We start from the raw sequence: 15,700 nt of genomic DNA on the forward strand, positions 1-15,700 counted from the left end.
AGATGATTGGAGAAGGCCGAATTGTGGGGTATCTCCGACCACCCGAGCCCCAGACCAGCACCAATGTCCTCAGTGGCCACCATAGCAGCACTGGCAGCCACCGCCGCGAACGCCAACCTGGCCTGCCGAAGCCAGGACACGCCACTCCTCACCTCACCTCACCGCCGCAGAGCCTTCACCTCCAGCCTCAGCACACCTTCCCCCGACTTTACCTCTGCGCACGCGCAGCGCCCGCCTCTCTAGCTCTGGCTTGTTTTAAGGCACTGCCCCTTTCGAACGCGCGTTCAGCGCTTTTCCTCCCAGTGCGGCCACCGTCGTTAAGGAGGACAGGCGGGAGGGGGCGGGGAAAAGGGTGGGAGTGGGTGAGCGCGCGCCGCCGGTCCGTCGTGGTTTCCTGGCTGCTCGCGGCGGTGGCGGCGTCGCTGCAGCTGTAGCAGCAGCCGCGAAGATGGCGGAGGGGTTGGAGCGTGTACGGATCTCCGCGTCGGAGCTGCGAGGGATCTTGGCCACTCTGGCTCCGCAGGCCGGGAGCAGAGGTGAGTCGCACCGCCCAGCTCCTGGGCCGGGCCTGCCCGCCCCGCCTCCCTCGCCTCCTCTTCCTCCTCCCCGCCCAGTCCGTGGAGCTCGGGAGCCCCCGCCCCTTCCCCCAACCGTGGGGGCGGGGGCCGCGGGCGGGCCCCTAGCTGCCCTGCCAGCCTCACGGTCGGGCTCCATCAGCTCCGGCCAGCTCTGGGAGAGCCCAGTCAGAGTTCCTGCCTCCACCCTCTTTCTCACCACGAAGGTGACTGTTTCCCTTTGCCCCAGCTCCCTCAGATGAGCCGGTGGATTCCTAGTTGTCAGGATACGCGAATAGGAGTGGGTGCTGAGGTCTGGTGGAGGCCCCGGTGTGTAGCGTTCCCGAAGGAATCCTTGGCTAGCTTGTCCTCTCCATCTGCTTGGCGTCGGAGGGAAGGAGTTGGGGAAATTGAGGGGAAAGGTTTAAACACACTGAGACTTTTCTGCTGAACTTTTCTTCCCTAGGCAAGCTTCTGAAAGCTGCGAGGGATCCAGGACCTCGCAGAGAGCAGAGTTGATTCTGTTCTGGTTTGGCCTTGGCTTGTGTGGGAGCAGTTTTTATCAGAGAGAATGTTCAAAATGCCAGTTAATTTGAAGTCTCTAGCCACATCAGAAAAGCTCCAAGAAATGTTCTTGTGTCTCTGTTGGGCGGTGGAGTTTTGTAGGGTGGTAGCTGGGTTAGATACCTTTTCAAGGCTTGGTTTTCGTTTGTCAGTTGAATTGGTTTATCCATGCTGTTTTCTCTCTCTGTTCTGGAAAGTAGCAGTAACTCCTTTCCCTTTCCCTCATCCCTACCTAAGTTACAAAGATGACTGAGTGTTCTGTGATACCTTTGTTCGTACTCGATGGAGAATCTTTAAATTTCTGAAAATATCAGCTGGTTGAGCACGGATTGCATACCTGTAATCCCATTGACTCTGGAGTCTGAGGGAAGAGGACACAATTCCAGGCCAGCCTCAGCAACTTAGCCAGATCCTGTTTCAAAATAAAAAATAAAAAGGACTGGGGATGGAGTTTAGTGATAAAGTCCCTGGGTTCAGTTCAATCCCCAGTACCAAAATAAATAAATAAACTTTTGAAAATACCAAAGTGGTATCATAAACTTAAGTTTCTTTTTTCTATTTTGTTAAATCCACAAAAGTAGGTGTAAATGCTTGAATATATGATATCTGTTATGATCTTGTTTGCATTTTTGTTTCTAGTACAAGACAAGACTAGGATTTTACATAACATTCCATTTTAAGTACTTGATAATCTCACTAATTCCATCACTTTTCCACTGAAATGTTTAGTGGCTATTTGTAATAATCTCCCCCTTAATAAATAAAAGTAACAGACATTAAAAAAAAAAACATACTTGTTTATCTGTTTAGAAAATTCATGAAGTCTGGAGAGTAGTTTTTAAAGTCCCATATTCTTATTTTTTTTTTTCTTTCGGTACTGGATGTTGAACCCAGGGTGCTTTACTACTGAGCTACATTCCAGTCCTTTTCATTTATTTTGATACAGGGGCTCCCTAAATTGCTGAGGCTGGCCTTGAATTTGCTATTCTCTTGCCTCAGTTTCCTGAGTAATGGGATTATAGGTGTGTGCTGCTGTGCCTACCTCTGTTCTCTTATTTTATTAAAAAAAATTTTTTTTTAGTTGTAGATAGACACTATTGTTTTTATGTGGACCTGAGAATCAAACCCAGTGCCTTACATGTGCTAGGCGAGTGCTCTGCCACTGAGCCACAACTCCAGCCCTGTTTTCTTATTCTTGAATGCCACAGTCCTTGATATTTTGAGAGCATGTCACAATCCTTCTCCCAGTGTCCAGGGAAGCTCTTCTATGGAACTTTTTCTTCTCATATTCCATCATCATAGTAGCAGTTAGTCTCAGTATTCTAATGATGATAGTTTGAGCAGTATTTTCTTGAAATGACTCTTCTGGCTGCTGTTAGAGAGTTGGTGAGGATAAGTCAAGTTGAAGAATATAAAGGGAACTGCTTCTTGTTTGTTTCAGTAGAAGGTATGTGAAGGTAATTGGTATGCTAAAGTAAAAGATCCTAGTCAAGTTCACAGACTTGAGTTGCAATTATTTTTTCTCCAGAGATGTTCAGGACTGTGAACTGTTGTATATTACTCCTTTTCTCCTTTTTATTTTTCTCTACTAAAATGTGTTTTTAAATTTTTTTCTGGGGGGAATAAAACCCAGGGCTTTACTCTTCACATAGGCTAGGCAAGTGCTGTATTACTGAATTATACTCCTATTTCTCTGCTAATAAATTAAAAGTACTTAGCTACCCTGGAAAAATATCAGAGGCAGAAGAAAAGACTGATAGTTTCAAGGGCTCTATAAACACAATAGTTTAATGCTGAAATTATTAAGAGATCTTCTGTTCTAATAATATGAGGTAATTTGGGGTCTTAGAAATCTGAATATGAATATATCTTGGGCAATCCAAGAAAATACAAGTTTTTTTTCCTTCCCACTTCCTAACCCAGTTCAATTCTTACCCTTGGCAGTTGCTGAACAAATATTATAAACCCCAAATTTCTGCTTTTGCAGAAGTATTCTTCCCTGTCCGCCAAAATTAGCATTTGGAGATATGTATGCTTGCTCAATTTTTCTGTTAGTTAATCGGAATGACAGTTTTCCCTCTCCCTCCTCCTTTATTCTTTTCTTTTGCCTTTTCTTCTTCAACCCTTTCCCCAAAATAACAGAAAACATGAAGGAATTAAAGGAGCCCAGGCAGCGCAAAGATAACAGGCGCCCAGATCTGGAAATCTATAAGCCTGGTCTTTCCCGACTAAGGAACAGACCTAAAATCAAGGAGCCCTCTGGGAGTGAGGAATTTAAAGATGAAATTGTTAATGATAAAAATGCTTGTGCTGTTGGAAATGGTACACAGCTCATTAAAGATGTCTGCAAGGAACTGGATAACCACCAGCAAAATGGTCCTGTAGACCCAGAAAATAATCAAGGACAGGAGACTTTTCCTAGGACTGCTGGGCAAGAAGATCGAAGTCTAAGAATCATCAAGAGAACAAAGAAACCTGATTTGCAGATCTATCAGCCTGGAAGGCGTTTGCAGACTGGTATCAAAGATTCTGCTAGCCGGGTGGATGAGGAGGAAATCCTCAACCAGGTAGAACAGCTGAAAATAGAGGAAGATGAATGTAGGGGAAAAGTTGTGAAAGAGGAAGTTGTGAATAAATCAGCTAAAGCTGAGACAGAAAAGAGCCAAAATAGTGACAGAGTAAGGACTGCAAAAGGAGAAAAAGGAAAAAGGATTGAAAAAGGGGAGGGGACAAAGAAACTGAATGATGACCTGGCCCAGGGGAAGCCTGGTTCTGCAAAGCGCTATTCCCGCTCAGACAAACGGAGGAACCGCTATCGCACTTGCAGTACCAGCTCAGCTGGTAGCAACAATAGTACTGAGGGAGTTGGCCTGACTGATAATGGATGTCGCCGTCGCCGCCAGGATAGGACCAAGGAAAGGCCACGACTGAAGAAACAAGTATCTATGTCCTCAACTGATTCTTTAGATGAGGATAGAATTGATGAGCCTGAAGGATTGGGGCCCAGGAGGAGCTCAGAAAAGAAGACACACTTAGAAAGAAACTGGTCTGGCCGTGGGGAGGGTGAACAGAAAAGCAATGGTAAAGAAAATCGAGGCACACTTCGTGTAACTTTTGATGCAGAAACCATGAACAAAGATTCCCCCGTGATGAGATCAGCCAGGGAGGATGTGGATAAGATAAAACCTGACAGAGGTTTGAGCAGTGGGGGCAAAGGCTCTGAGAAGCAGGATTCCAAAAACCTGAAACAAGAACTTCGGGGCCGTGGTCGTGGCATTTTGATCCTGCCTGCCCATACTGCCCTATCTGTCAATTCAGCAGGTTCTCCAGAGTCCACGCCTTTAGGACCTCGACTTTTATTTGGATCTGGTAGTAAAGGATCTCGGAGTTGGGGCCGTGGAGGCACCACCCGCCGACTATGGGACCCAAATAATCCTGATCAGAAACCTGCTCTAAAGAACCAGACACCCCAGTTACATTTCTTAGACACTGATGATGAAGTCAGCCCTACATCATGGGACTCACGCCAGGCCCAGGCATCTTACTATAAGTTTCAAAACTCTGACAATCCCTATTATTACCCCCGGACACCAGGCCCTGCCTCTCAGTATCCCTATACAGGGTATAGCCCTCTGCAGTACCCAGTAGGCCCTACAAATGGTGTGTACCCAGGGCCTTACTACCCAGGCTACCCGACTCCTTCAGGACAGTATGTATGTAGCCCTCTCCCTGCCAGCACCATGAGTCCTGAAGAGATAGAGCAGCATGTGAGGAACATGCAGCAGCAGGAGCTACATAGGCTTCTCCGGGTAGCTGACAACCAGGAACTACAGCTCAGCAACCTGCTTTCCAGGGACCGCATCAGTACTGAGGGCATGGAGAAGATGGCTCAGCTCAGGTATGGTGTATTCTTGGCTAAAGGGAAATGGGGGTAAGTTGGAGGTATATAGGCTCTCATGGCTGAGGAAGGTAGAAAGTTTTTAGGTGAACCACTGGAGGATTATCTCCCTTTCACATTGATTTTTTTTTTTCCCTCCCTTGTGGTGCTAGATATTGAATCTAGTGTTTCACACATGTTAGGTAAGCACAGTACCAAGGCCCTCAATTCCCTCACTGCCCTTCCATTACAAAATTCCCCATGTTGAATTTTGTAATGGAGGGACAATTGGAAAAAACTGGAAGTTTTGTTTCTTATCTTCAAAATGACTATGCTTCCTACTTTTTCTTCAAGAAAAAACATCTTAGGGGCTGGGGTTGTGGATCACTGGTAGAGAACTTGCCTAGCACGTGTGAGTCACTGTGTTCAATTCTCAGCACCGCATATAAATAAGTAAAATAAAGTTATGTTGTTCTTCTACAACTAAAAATATTTAAAATAAAATAAATCTTAGCTGGGAGTGGTGGTACACACCTAATCCTAGCAACTCGGGAGGGTGCAAGCCTCAGCAACTTAAGTAGGCCCTAAAAAACATAGTGAGACCCTGCTCAAAATAAAAAGGGTTGGGGATGTGGCTCAGTGGCTATGTGCCTCTGGGTTCAATCCCAGTCCCAAAAACAAAAACAAAGAAAAAGAAAAAACATCTTTAAGGGAGCATGGAATCTTGGAAAGACTGTAAAGAAGGCTAAGAAATGAACAACATACAACTTGCAGTGAAGTTTATATCTCAATTGTTAAATTTAGGTGAGGTCATATGGGGAAGCACTATTTTTCCGGACATAAACCACCTTTGTAATGACATTCTACTCACAGAAACTAATGTGAGTAGGATACCTGGTTACATTTTTTATTTCTTGCCAAGGGAGGTGGTTAATTTGCAGGAAGTTTGAATCTTGGATCTAGCCTTTTTTGCATTGTATTTGGAGTTAGAAGTTGTATGTTTTTTCTTCCAGAGCTGAACTGCTACAGCTGTATGAGCGTTGTATTCTGTTAGATATTGAGTTCTCTGATACTCAGAATGTGGATCAGATCTTGTGGAAGAATGCTTTCTATCAGGTGATTGAGAAGTTCAGGCAGCTTCTCAAGGATCCTAATGTTGAGAACCCAGAACAGATACGGAATAGACTCCTGGAGCTTTTGGATGAGGTAACCATTATCTTTTTGTCTTTAGGGTAAAAGCTTCAGCATCGTTTTGCGGTGGGTTTTTACCACCTATGTTTTAGAGCAAAACATTGACAAAAAACTTCATGTTTTTATTTTGGGTTTACTCCCAACTTGCCCCTGTTATTTCCTTAGGATTCTAATTTGCTGACAAATGGAGTTAGTTTTGAGATTGAAAGCTTTCTGAATGCATTTACCTGGGGCAGGGGTGAGGGGAGATACACACGCGCGTGTGTATGTGTATATATATAGAGAGAGGTTGGGGAGAGAGAGAAAGAGGGAGGGACAGAAGAGGTGGGAAAGGGGTATTTAGTTCATATCTTCAAAACCATGGAGAAGTTTATACTATGAATTTTGTTTTGTGTTCATTTGGGGGCCACTAAATTCCATATGTACCTCCCTTTGCATGGGCTGTCTGAACATTTACAGAACTGTGAAAAGTCATTTGTTCCAGTTTCTGGTGGGTAGGTTGGATCAGAATAAATCGATTCAACCATTTCTTGCTTTTTTCTTTTTTTTAGGGTAGTGACTTCTTTGATAGTTTGCTTCAGAAGCTGCAGGTTACTTATAAGTTCAAACTGGAGGACTACATGGATGGTCTTGCCATTCGCAGCAAGCCATTACGCAAGATGGTAAGCAAGCTTGTTTATTATTCATTCATTTTAGGAAGCATTTATGTAGAGCTAGTGATGTGTTAGGGACTATGTTCAGTGTTGAGGATACAAGAAGAAAAATATAGTTCAGTGGAGGAACAGCCAGATGAAACCAACAATTGTAATGTGTTATAAAACCTATGGTAGTGGTATATTTAGAATAGTGAATGGAAATAGAAGGAAATTGATCTTAGACTGCTGGGATCAAGGAAAGCTTCTCAGGGACTGTCAAGCTGGAGTTTGAAAGGTAGGAGGGGAAGTTTAGATAGAGGGCACAATGAGAGAGAACCAGGGATTGTTGGAAAAGTTTAAGAAGTTCAGCATGAGCTGAGCCCATGGTGGTTCACACGTGTAATTCCTGCTACTTGGGAGGCTGAGGCAGGAAGGTTGCTAGTTCAAGGCCAACTAGCATTCACGAGCCCTGGGTTCAATCCCTAGTAATACTTTTTAAAAAAGAAAAAGTTCAGTATGCTGGTGTTCTTTTTTCTTTTTGCAGTGCTGGAGATGGAACCCAGGATCACTCTACCACTAAGTTACATCCCTAGCCCTTCTTGTTATTTTATTTAGAGATGGGGTCACTCTAAGTTGCCCAGGCTAGCCTTGTACTTGCTATACCTCTGCCTCAACCTCCCAAGTAACTGGGATTACAGGCGTGTTCTGCTATGCCAGGCAGCATGTTGGTATTGGTAATGTGGAGTGGGGCTATTATAGGAAGAAAAGCTAATAATGTGGGAAGTGACTAGGTCACAAACTCTTGTATGTCATGCTGAAGAGTTTGGATTTCATTCTAAAAGCATTGGGGAACCACTGATTGATTTTCAGATTTTAGAACCAATCATTTTGGCAAATTGGTGAGTTTAAATAGAAGTTGGGTAAAAGTAGAGGTTGGGGAGTCAGGCAGTAGGCATGGACTAAGGTAGACAGGAGTAGTGGAGGTGTAAAAGTAAAGCCACATTAGTAAGATAGGAAAAGAAAATTGAATTGCTGGTGATTTGGTGTTAGGGCTAAGATTAGAGAGTTATGAGGTATCTAGATTATTTTCTAGTTTGTGGCTACAAAGGAATATAGATATCAGTTTAGATAAGATATACTTAGGTGAGGTATCTAGCAGGAACTTGAAAATGAGCAAATGAATATTTTGTCTGCTTAGAACTTAGAAGAGAGAGCTAGACTGGTAATAAAAATTCAGGGGTTCGATGCTGGGGTTGTGGCTCAGTGGTAGAGTGCTTGCCTGGCATGCGTGAGGCACTGGGTTCTATCCTTAGCACCACATAAAAATAAAATAAAGGTTCTATGTCCACCTACAACTAAAAAAAAAAAAAATATATATATATATATATATATATATGTGTGTGTGTGTGTGTGTGTGTGTGTCTGTGTGTGTGTGTGTGTGTGTGTGTCTGTGTGTGTGTGTGTGTGTGTGTGTGTATATGTATATATATTTATTTATGATTCAAGGGTCATTAATGTATAGGTGGTAGTTAGAGCAGAAATTGGGATACTGGGAGGGCTGGCCAGAGGGGAGATCAAATTACAGGGTAGGGGTGGGTAAAATTTTCAATTGCTATAGAGTTTTCAAGTGTTAACTGCTTATAAAAAAGCATCCTTTGTATTAAATAACTTTATCAAGAGTTATTTTTGTGGGAGAGAGTGGAATCCAGGCTATCCAGGCCATAATGAAGAGAAGTGAGGCAGTAGAGATAATGAGTGGAAAATAGACCATACTTTTAAGAATCTTGGCAGCTGGCATGGTCATACATGCCTGTAATTCCAATAGCTAAGGAGGCTGAGGCAGGAGGATTGCAAGTTCAGAGCCAGCCTCAGCAACTTAGTGAGGCACTAAGCAACTTGGTGAGACCTTGTCTCTAAATAAAATACAAAAAAAGGGCTGGGGATGTGGCTTAGTGGTTAAGCATCCCTGGGTTCAATCCTCAGGGGGAAAAAAAAAAAAGAAATCTTGGCTCTGAAGGTAAGGAAAGAAGATAGCTAAAAGAGAATATAAGGTCAAGAGAAGTTTTTGTATAGGAGTGTGTGTGTGTGTGTGTGTGTGTGTGTGTGTGCTTCTGTGTGCTAGGCAAATGCTCTGCTACTGAGTTACCTTTTGTTTTTGTTTCTAAAATGAGAGAGATTTAATGGAGAGTTTAGAGATTCCTTAGATAAAAGACTAGGGTTAATGGAATAGAGACTTTCTCTTATGCCTTTTTTTTGCAGTGATGGGGTTGGGACTCAGGGCTTCGAGCATGCTACCTTTGCCACTGAGCTATATATCCCCACCTCTGTCTTGCTTCTTTTTGGGTTGAGGGAAGGTACAGGGGATTGAACCTATGTGTATTCTACTATCAAGTTATATCCCCAACCCTTTTAATTTTTTGAGACAGTTCTCGCTAAATTGCTGATGGTCTTGCTAAGTTGCTGAGGCTGGCCTCCAAGTTGTGATCCTCCTGTGTGAGCCACCAAGTTCCTGGGATTATGGTATATGCCACCATGCCCAGCTGTTTGCTCCTTTTGATGATTTGCTCTCTCTCTTCTCTCTGTGTGTGTGTGTGTGTGTGTGTATATATATATATATATACACACACACACATATGTATTATGAATATATATATATATATGAGTATATATATAGGTGTGTATACATATCTATACACACACACACACACACACACACACACTTTTACTAATCAACTAGTATTTATTAGTTAAATAAATACTCCATGCTAGTTGTCATTGTAGGCAAAGGCAGTTAATGCAGAACAAGAAAGCCATGTTCCCAGTTCTTGGAATTTAGTTTGGAGTTAAATGTAGATGTTAGGTGAATAATTATTTATGTGGTTAGTTTTGCAAAGGTTGTATGCTAGTTTGGAGGATCATGGAGAACAGAGGAAATAACAGTTAAGGCTGAAGACCTGAGACTTTAGGCAAGTGAAGGTGTATAGGAGAAGAGGAACATTCAAGGGGGAAGGAACTATATACCTGAATATCATAAAGTGGGAAAGATGTGGTGTGTTATGGGAACCAATTTGACTGAGGTACAGAATGTGAGTGGATAGTGATGCTAAAGAGGTGAGCAGAGGCTCAGACATTCAGCACTATGCCGAGGATGATGGAGAGACTTTGAAAGAATTGTTTTCGTACTTTGCCCCTCATTGAGACCACAAAGTGTCTGTACTATGGTGGCATAGTTTTGTTTTGTTTAATCAGTTAAATCCCAGGATTCTTTGATATTCATGCCTAGAAAGAATGTGTGAAATAGTCATGACTTTAAGGGTATATGACATATAACTTTCCTGAGGCATAAATTTGATGTGTTGTAGTTCTTTTTTCAGCTGGTTGAATGAACCTTCCTGAGGGGGTCAGTATCTCCTTTTCAGCTTCATTGAAGCTTTATTCTTTATTTTGTGATATGTTAATTTTGTGTGTGTGGTATGGAGTGGATAAAATGCTGTGAAGTAGTGTCCTTTAGGGAGATATTTTTGGTTGGGCACATATCTTGGAATTAGTAAAGAGTCTATTTTGTTGCTTTCTTAATGAATGATAGATGCCCAGCCTATCAGTGATAAAACATATTAATAGTACTCCACAAACCCTATCATGTTTAGTAAAGGATAGTTTATTGCTTTTAGGCAAAGGGAACCTAATGCATAACAGTTTGAGGAAAGAGTATAATGATGGCAGGAAAGAAACAGAGTAGACAATTATTTTAATATTTGTTTATCACTTTATATATTATATTTATTCCCTCAATTACCCTATAGAACATGTATTTTTACTCAGATGAAGAGATCAATTTCCAGGTGTCTCAAAAACCTCCTTGAGCTTGGCATGGTGGTGTATGCCTGTAATCCCAGCAACTCAAGGAGGCTGAGGCAGGAGGATCACAAGTTTGAGGTCAGCCTCAGCCTTAGTGAAGTCCTGTCTCAAAATAAAAAAAGGCTAGATATCTGGCTCAGTGGTTAAGTGCCCCTGGTTCAATTCCTAGTATCCTTCCTCTTATTTCCCCTAAAAAGACTTCTTGACAGAATACACTGTTACATAGAGTCATATCATCTGACCCTCATTTCAGGGTGTGTTCTTTCATTTGCTTGGGACTTTTTAAAAAAATGTCTTTTTGGTACTAGGGGTTGAACCCAGGGCCTTGCACATGATGGATAAATAGTCTACCACTGAGCTATATGTTCCCATTTTTCTTTTTTCATTTTTTATTTTTGGGTACCAGGGATTTATTTTTATTTTTAATTTTTCATTTTTTATTTTTGGGTGCCAGGGATTAAACTCAGGGCCATTTGACAACTGAGCCATATCCCTAGCCCTATTTTGTATTTTATTTAGAGACAGGGTCTCACTGAGTTGCTTAGTGCCTTGCTTTTTGCTGAGGTTGGCTTGTGATTCTCCTGTCTCAACCTCCCAGCTGCTGGGATTACATTCTTAATGAATGATAGATGCCCAGCCTATCAGTGATAAATGCCCAGCTCATTTTTTATTTTTTGAGACAGGGTCTCACTAAGTTGCCCAGGCCAGCCTTGAACTTTTAAATTTTGTTTAATTTTTGTAGTACTGGGATTGAATCCAGGGGCACTCTACCATTGAGTCACATCTCCAGCCCATTTTATTTTGAAAAAAAAATATATATATATATATTATATTTTATATATACATATTATATATATTATATGTACATATTATATATATGTATATATTTTTTACATATATATATATATTAGTTGTAGATGGATACAATACCTTTATTTTATTTATTTATTTTTATGTAGAGGCAAGTTCTCTACTACTAAACTATAACCCCAGCCCCTGTTTGTATTTTGAGACAAGGTCTTATTAAGTTGTTGAGACTGGCCTTGCATTTGTGATCCTCAGTCCCCCAAGTGGTTGGGATTATAGGCATGCACCACTGTGCCTAGCTGACTGGGGCTTAAAATAAGAATCATACCTCTCTCTTCTGCCACTGTGTTTTCTCAGTAAATTTTGTATCACATTTTTGGCTACTTTTTAGTAGTCAAGGTTGGATTGAAAACTTTGTACTTTGTTACGGACGGGGACTGTGCCTTATCAATGCTTCGCTGTCATTTTGACTCATTCCTATTCTTTGGGGTTAAAATTAGTGTTTTTTGATTACTCTGCTAACTGATTATTTCTTCTAAAGGTAAAGTATGCCTTAATCAGTGCTCAGAGATGTATGATTTGCCAAGGAGATATCGCTAGGTATCGGGAGCAAGCCAATGATACGGCAAACTACGGGAAAGCACGCAGGTACTTTTACCTCTTGGTTTGTTTTTTCTCTTTTCTGTGTGGCGTTAAGTTAAGCACTATTAAGCAGTGGGCCACTTGAGCACCTTCCCATATTGGATATTCTATTGATGTGCTTTTTGTTTCCTTTAGTCATGCTTTACCTTTCCAGGGCTACATCTTGCTAATTCACCAGCTTATGCCTTAAATAGTAGGACTGTCAAGGTGAATTTGTAAAGAGTTGATATGGAGCTAGTATTTCTTACTGTTTTTCTATTCTAGTTGGTACCTGAAGGCCCAGCACATTGCTCCCAAGAATGGGCGCCCCTATAACCAGTTGGCTTTGCTGGCAGTGTATACGGTAAGAAATTGTGGATAGGGGAAGTGTTTTGCAGGCAGTTTCTTAAAATGAATTTTGATAGGTTCAGCTCCTGAGACTTCAGTTCATCTGCTCACTGTAGCTCAAAGAATATCCCCTTCTGCCTCCCAACCTCAAACTCTTTTTTGTTCCTCTTACTTTAAGAAGTTAAGTTGTCAAGGATCCTCACTTCAGGTGACTTCATTCAGCCATTTGCCACCACTGCACTTAAGTTCGTAAGTCCCATGCTCCAGCCAAACATCACTCTGCTTCTGACCAAAGCTTTTGCTCCAAATCTTGTCTTGTCTTGTTTCCCTTTCCTATACTGTTGATCCAGGCTGCTCATTGCAGAAGGGAAAACAAGGTTCCCTTTTTCTTTTTCTCTAAAAAGTCCTTATCTGCCCCATCCTACATGATCTTATTCTTTTAACTTTTCACCTAAGATCCTTTCTTAGCAGATATATTCCAGATACCCAAGTATGCCTTTCTTTTTTGGGGAGTGGAGGTACCAGGGATTGAACTTAGGGACACTCGACCACTGAGCCACATCCCCAGCCCTGTTTTGTATTTTATTTAGAGACAGGGTCTCACTGAGTTGCTTAGTGCCTTGCCATTGCTGAGGCTGACTTTGAACTCGCAATCCTACTGCCTCAGCCTCCTGAGCTGTTGGGATTATAGGTGTGCACCACTGCGCCTGGTGCCCAATTATGCCTTTTGATCTTACCGACCTTCTCCAAATGTGGTTGTAGCAGAGAGAAATTGGCTTTGGCAACTGAGAGGGCTCTGGACCGGAAACTTCACGAAAGAGGGAAGATGGGGGGCCAGTGGTAGGTGCTGTGAGATTCATGTATAAGAAGCAGCTCTCATACTCATTAGCAAGGAGAAAAGTTTATTAATACCCAAATAAGTAGTATTTAAACTTCATATTTATGTTCCCCTTTATTCCACGGATTCAAAGAAATTCCTAATTCTGTTTTGAAATAGTTGATTAATGTAGTTTACTAAAACACTTCCTTCAGAATCTCTTGAATTGCCCTCTCCTCTTTCTGCCTTTATCCTGTTCTCTTTGTGATGGGTGTTTGAAATTTTTTTCTACCATTCTTTTTTTTTTTTTTTAAAGAGAGAGTGAGAGAGAAGGAGAGAGAGAGAGAGAGAGAGAGAGAATTTTCTTTAATATTTATTTTTTAGTATTCGGCGGACACAACATCTTCGTTTGTATGTGGTGCTGACGATCGAACCTGGGCTGCACACATGCCAGGCGAGCGCGCTACCGCTTGAGCCACATCCCCAGCCCTTCTACCATTCTTTATGACATTGTTTTTTTCTCCCTTTCTCCTTATCTACCTTCTCTTATTTTTCCTTCTTTCTTAATTCTGGTATCTTTTTCTAGCTTTTCTTCCTTGTAATAACTGAATTAAAATCTTCTGTTTCTTGTTAACTAGAAAATATAATTAACCATCCGCTCTATTTAGTTCCTAGATATTTTCATCATCCTAAAAGAAATCTGTATATTTTTATTCCTCCCTGATCTTAGCTCCTAGCAACCACTAGTTGAGTTTTGTCTGTATAGATTTACCAATTCTGGATGTTTCATAAAATGTAATCATATAACATGTGACCTTTCGTGTCTTTGTATTTAGTATAAATATTTCAAAGCTCATCTAAATTGTAGCTAGCAAATATTAATCATTCTTTCTTTTTTTTCCCTTTGGTATCAGTGGTATTTAACCACTGAGCCATATCCCTAGCACTATTTATTTATTTATTTAAAGAGAGAGAGAGAGAGAGAGAGGGGGGGGGGAGGGAGGGAGGGAGGGGGAGAGAGAGAGAGAGAGAGAGAGAGAGAATTTTTAATATTTATTTTTTAGTTTTCGGCGGACACAACATCTTTGTTTGTATGTGGTGCTGAGGATCGAACCCAGGCTGCATGCATGCCAGGCGAGCGCACTATCATTTGAGCCACATCCCCAGCCTGAGTTTTTTATTTTTGTGTTAAAAAAATATTTATTTTTTAGTTTTAGGTGGATACAATATCCTTGTTTTTACATTTACATGGTGCTGAGGATTGAACCCAGTGCCTCACGCATGATAGGCAAGTCCTCTACCACTGAGCCAAAACCTCAGCCCCTTTATTTTTAATTAAAAAAATTTTTTTAAATATACTTTTTAGGGGGCTGGAGTTATGGCTCAGTAGTAGAGTGCTCGCCTAGCACACGTGAGGCACTGGGTTTGATCCTCAGCACCTCATAAAAATAAAGGGATTGTGTCTACCTACAACTATAAACAAACAAACAAATAAATAAGTATGCTTTTTAGTTGTAGGTGGACACATTCCCTTTATTTTATTTATTTTTTTAATGTGGTGCTGAGGATCAAACCCAGTGCCTAACATGTTCTAGGCAAATGTTCTAGGCATGTTCTAGGCACCGCCCTAGCCCTAATTTTTAAAAATTTTAAAAACTATTTTTCAGTTTTGGATGGACACAATACCTTTATTTTTTTAAAAATTTTTTTGTGGTTCTGGGGATCGAACCCAGTGCCTCACGCATGCTAGGCAAATGCTCTACCACTGCGCCACAACCCCAGCCCTTATTTTCATTTTGAGGGTCTCAGTAAGTTTTTAGGGCCTCACTGATTTGTTGAGGCTATCCTCAAACTTGCCATCCTCTTGCTTCAGCCTCCCTAATCACTGAGATTACAGGTGTGTTCCATCATGCCTGGCAATACTTTATTCATTTTTATGGCTGAGTTGTATTCCATTGTGTGGATATACCTAGTTCGTTATGTTTATTAATTCATTATTGATGGATGTTTGTGTTATTTTCACCTTTTAGCTAAGGTGAATTTTGCTGCTGTGATGTACAAGTATTTTAAGTGAGTATTTTTATTTTTTTTAAGTTTCCCTAAGACTACTATTGCTAGATTAAATGCTAATTTTGTGCATAAGTTTTTCTTTTTGAGGAACTGCAAAATTGTTTTCCATAGTAACTGTGCCATTTCTCTGCATTCTTACCAATAGTTCCCTCCCTACCCCCATTTTTTGGATTATGACTTACATAATGGAGTGTGAAGCGGTATCTCATTTGATAGGTTGGGTTTTTTCTCTGTTAGGGACTTTAGAAGAATTTTTTTTTATTAATAGACTTGATTTGTAGTGATGATTTTAAATTTTTAGGTTAATTGAAGAGAAAGTATATTTTCCATATATACCTTCAGCTCTTTCCTCTCCCCA

The 15,700-nt window shown here is 41.2% G+C and overlaps 1 protein-coding gene across 4 annotated transcripts in view; it reads left to right on the forward strand.

The window, feature by feature from the left end:
• Positions 1 to 358: 358 nt before the first annotated feature.
• Positions 359 to 15,700, forward strand: part of LOC113182740 (SMG6 nonsense mediated mRNA decay factor) — a 232,851-nt gene continuing 217,509 nt past the window's right edge. For 2 of the 4 annotated variants that reach the window (XM_026388766.2, XM_026388765.2), the window contains exons 1-6: positions 359 to 536; positions 3,261 to 5,016; positions 6,009 to 6,201; positions 6,738 to 6,848; positions 12,028 to 12,134; positions 12,393 to 12,471. In XM_026388766.2, the coding sequence (XP_026244551.2) occupies positions 449 to 536; positions 3,261 to 5,016; positions 6,009 to 6,201; positions 6,738 to 6,848; positions 12,028 to 12,134; positions 12,393 to 12,471 (2,334 nt within the window). In that variant the 5' untranslated portion in view covers positions 359 to 448. Of the gene's footprint in view, positions 537 to 645; positions 782 to 3,260; positions 5,017 to 6,008; positions 6,202 to 6,737; positions 6,849 to 12,027; positions 12,135 to 12,392; positions 12,472 to 15,320; positions 15,343 to 15,700 lie in introns of those variants that run through there. The other 2 variants (XM_026388764.2, XM_077794548.1) reach the window with 2 other exon arrangements.

The sequence above is a fragment of the Urocitellus parryii genome, unplaced genomic scaffold, assembly GCF_045843805.1.
Source record: "Urocitellus parryii isolate mUroPar1 unplaced genomic scaffold, mUroPar1.hap1 Scaffold_248, whole genome shotgun sequence".
Lineage (NCBI taxonomy): Eukaryota > Metazoa > Chordata > Mammalia > Rodentia > Sciuridae > Urocitellus > Urocitellus parryii.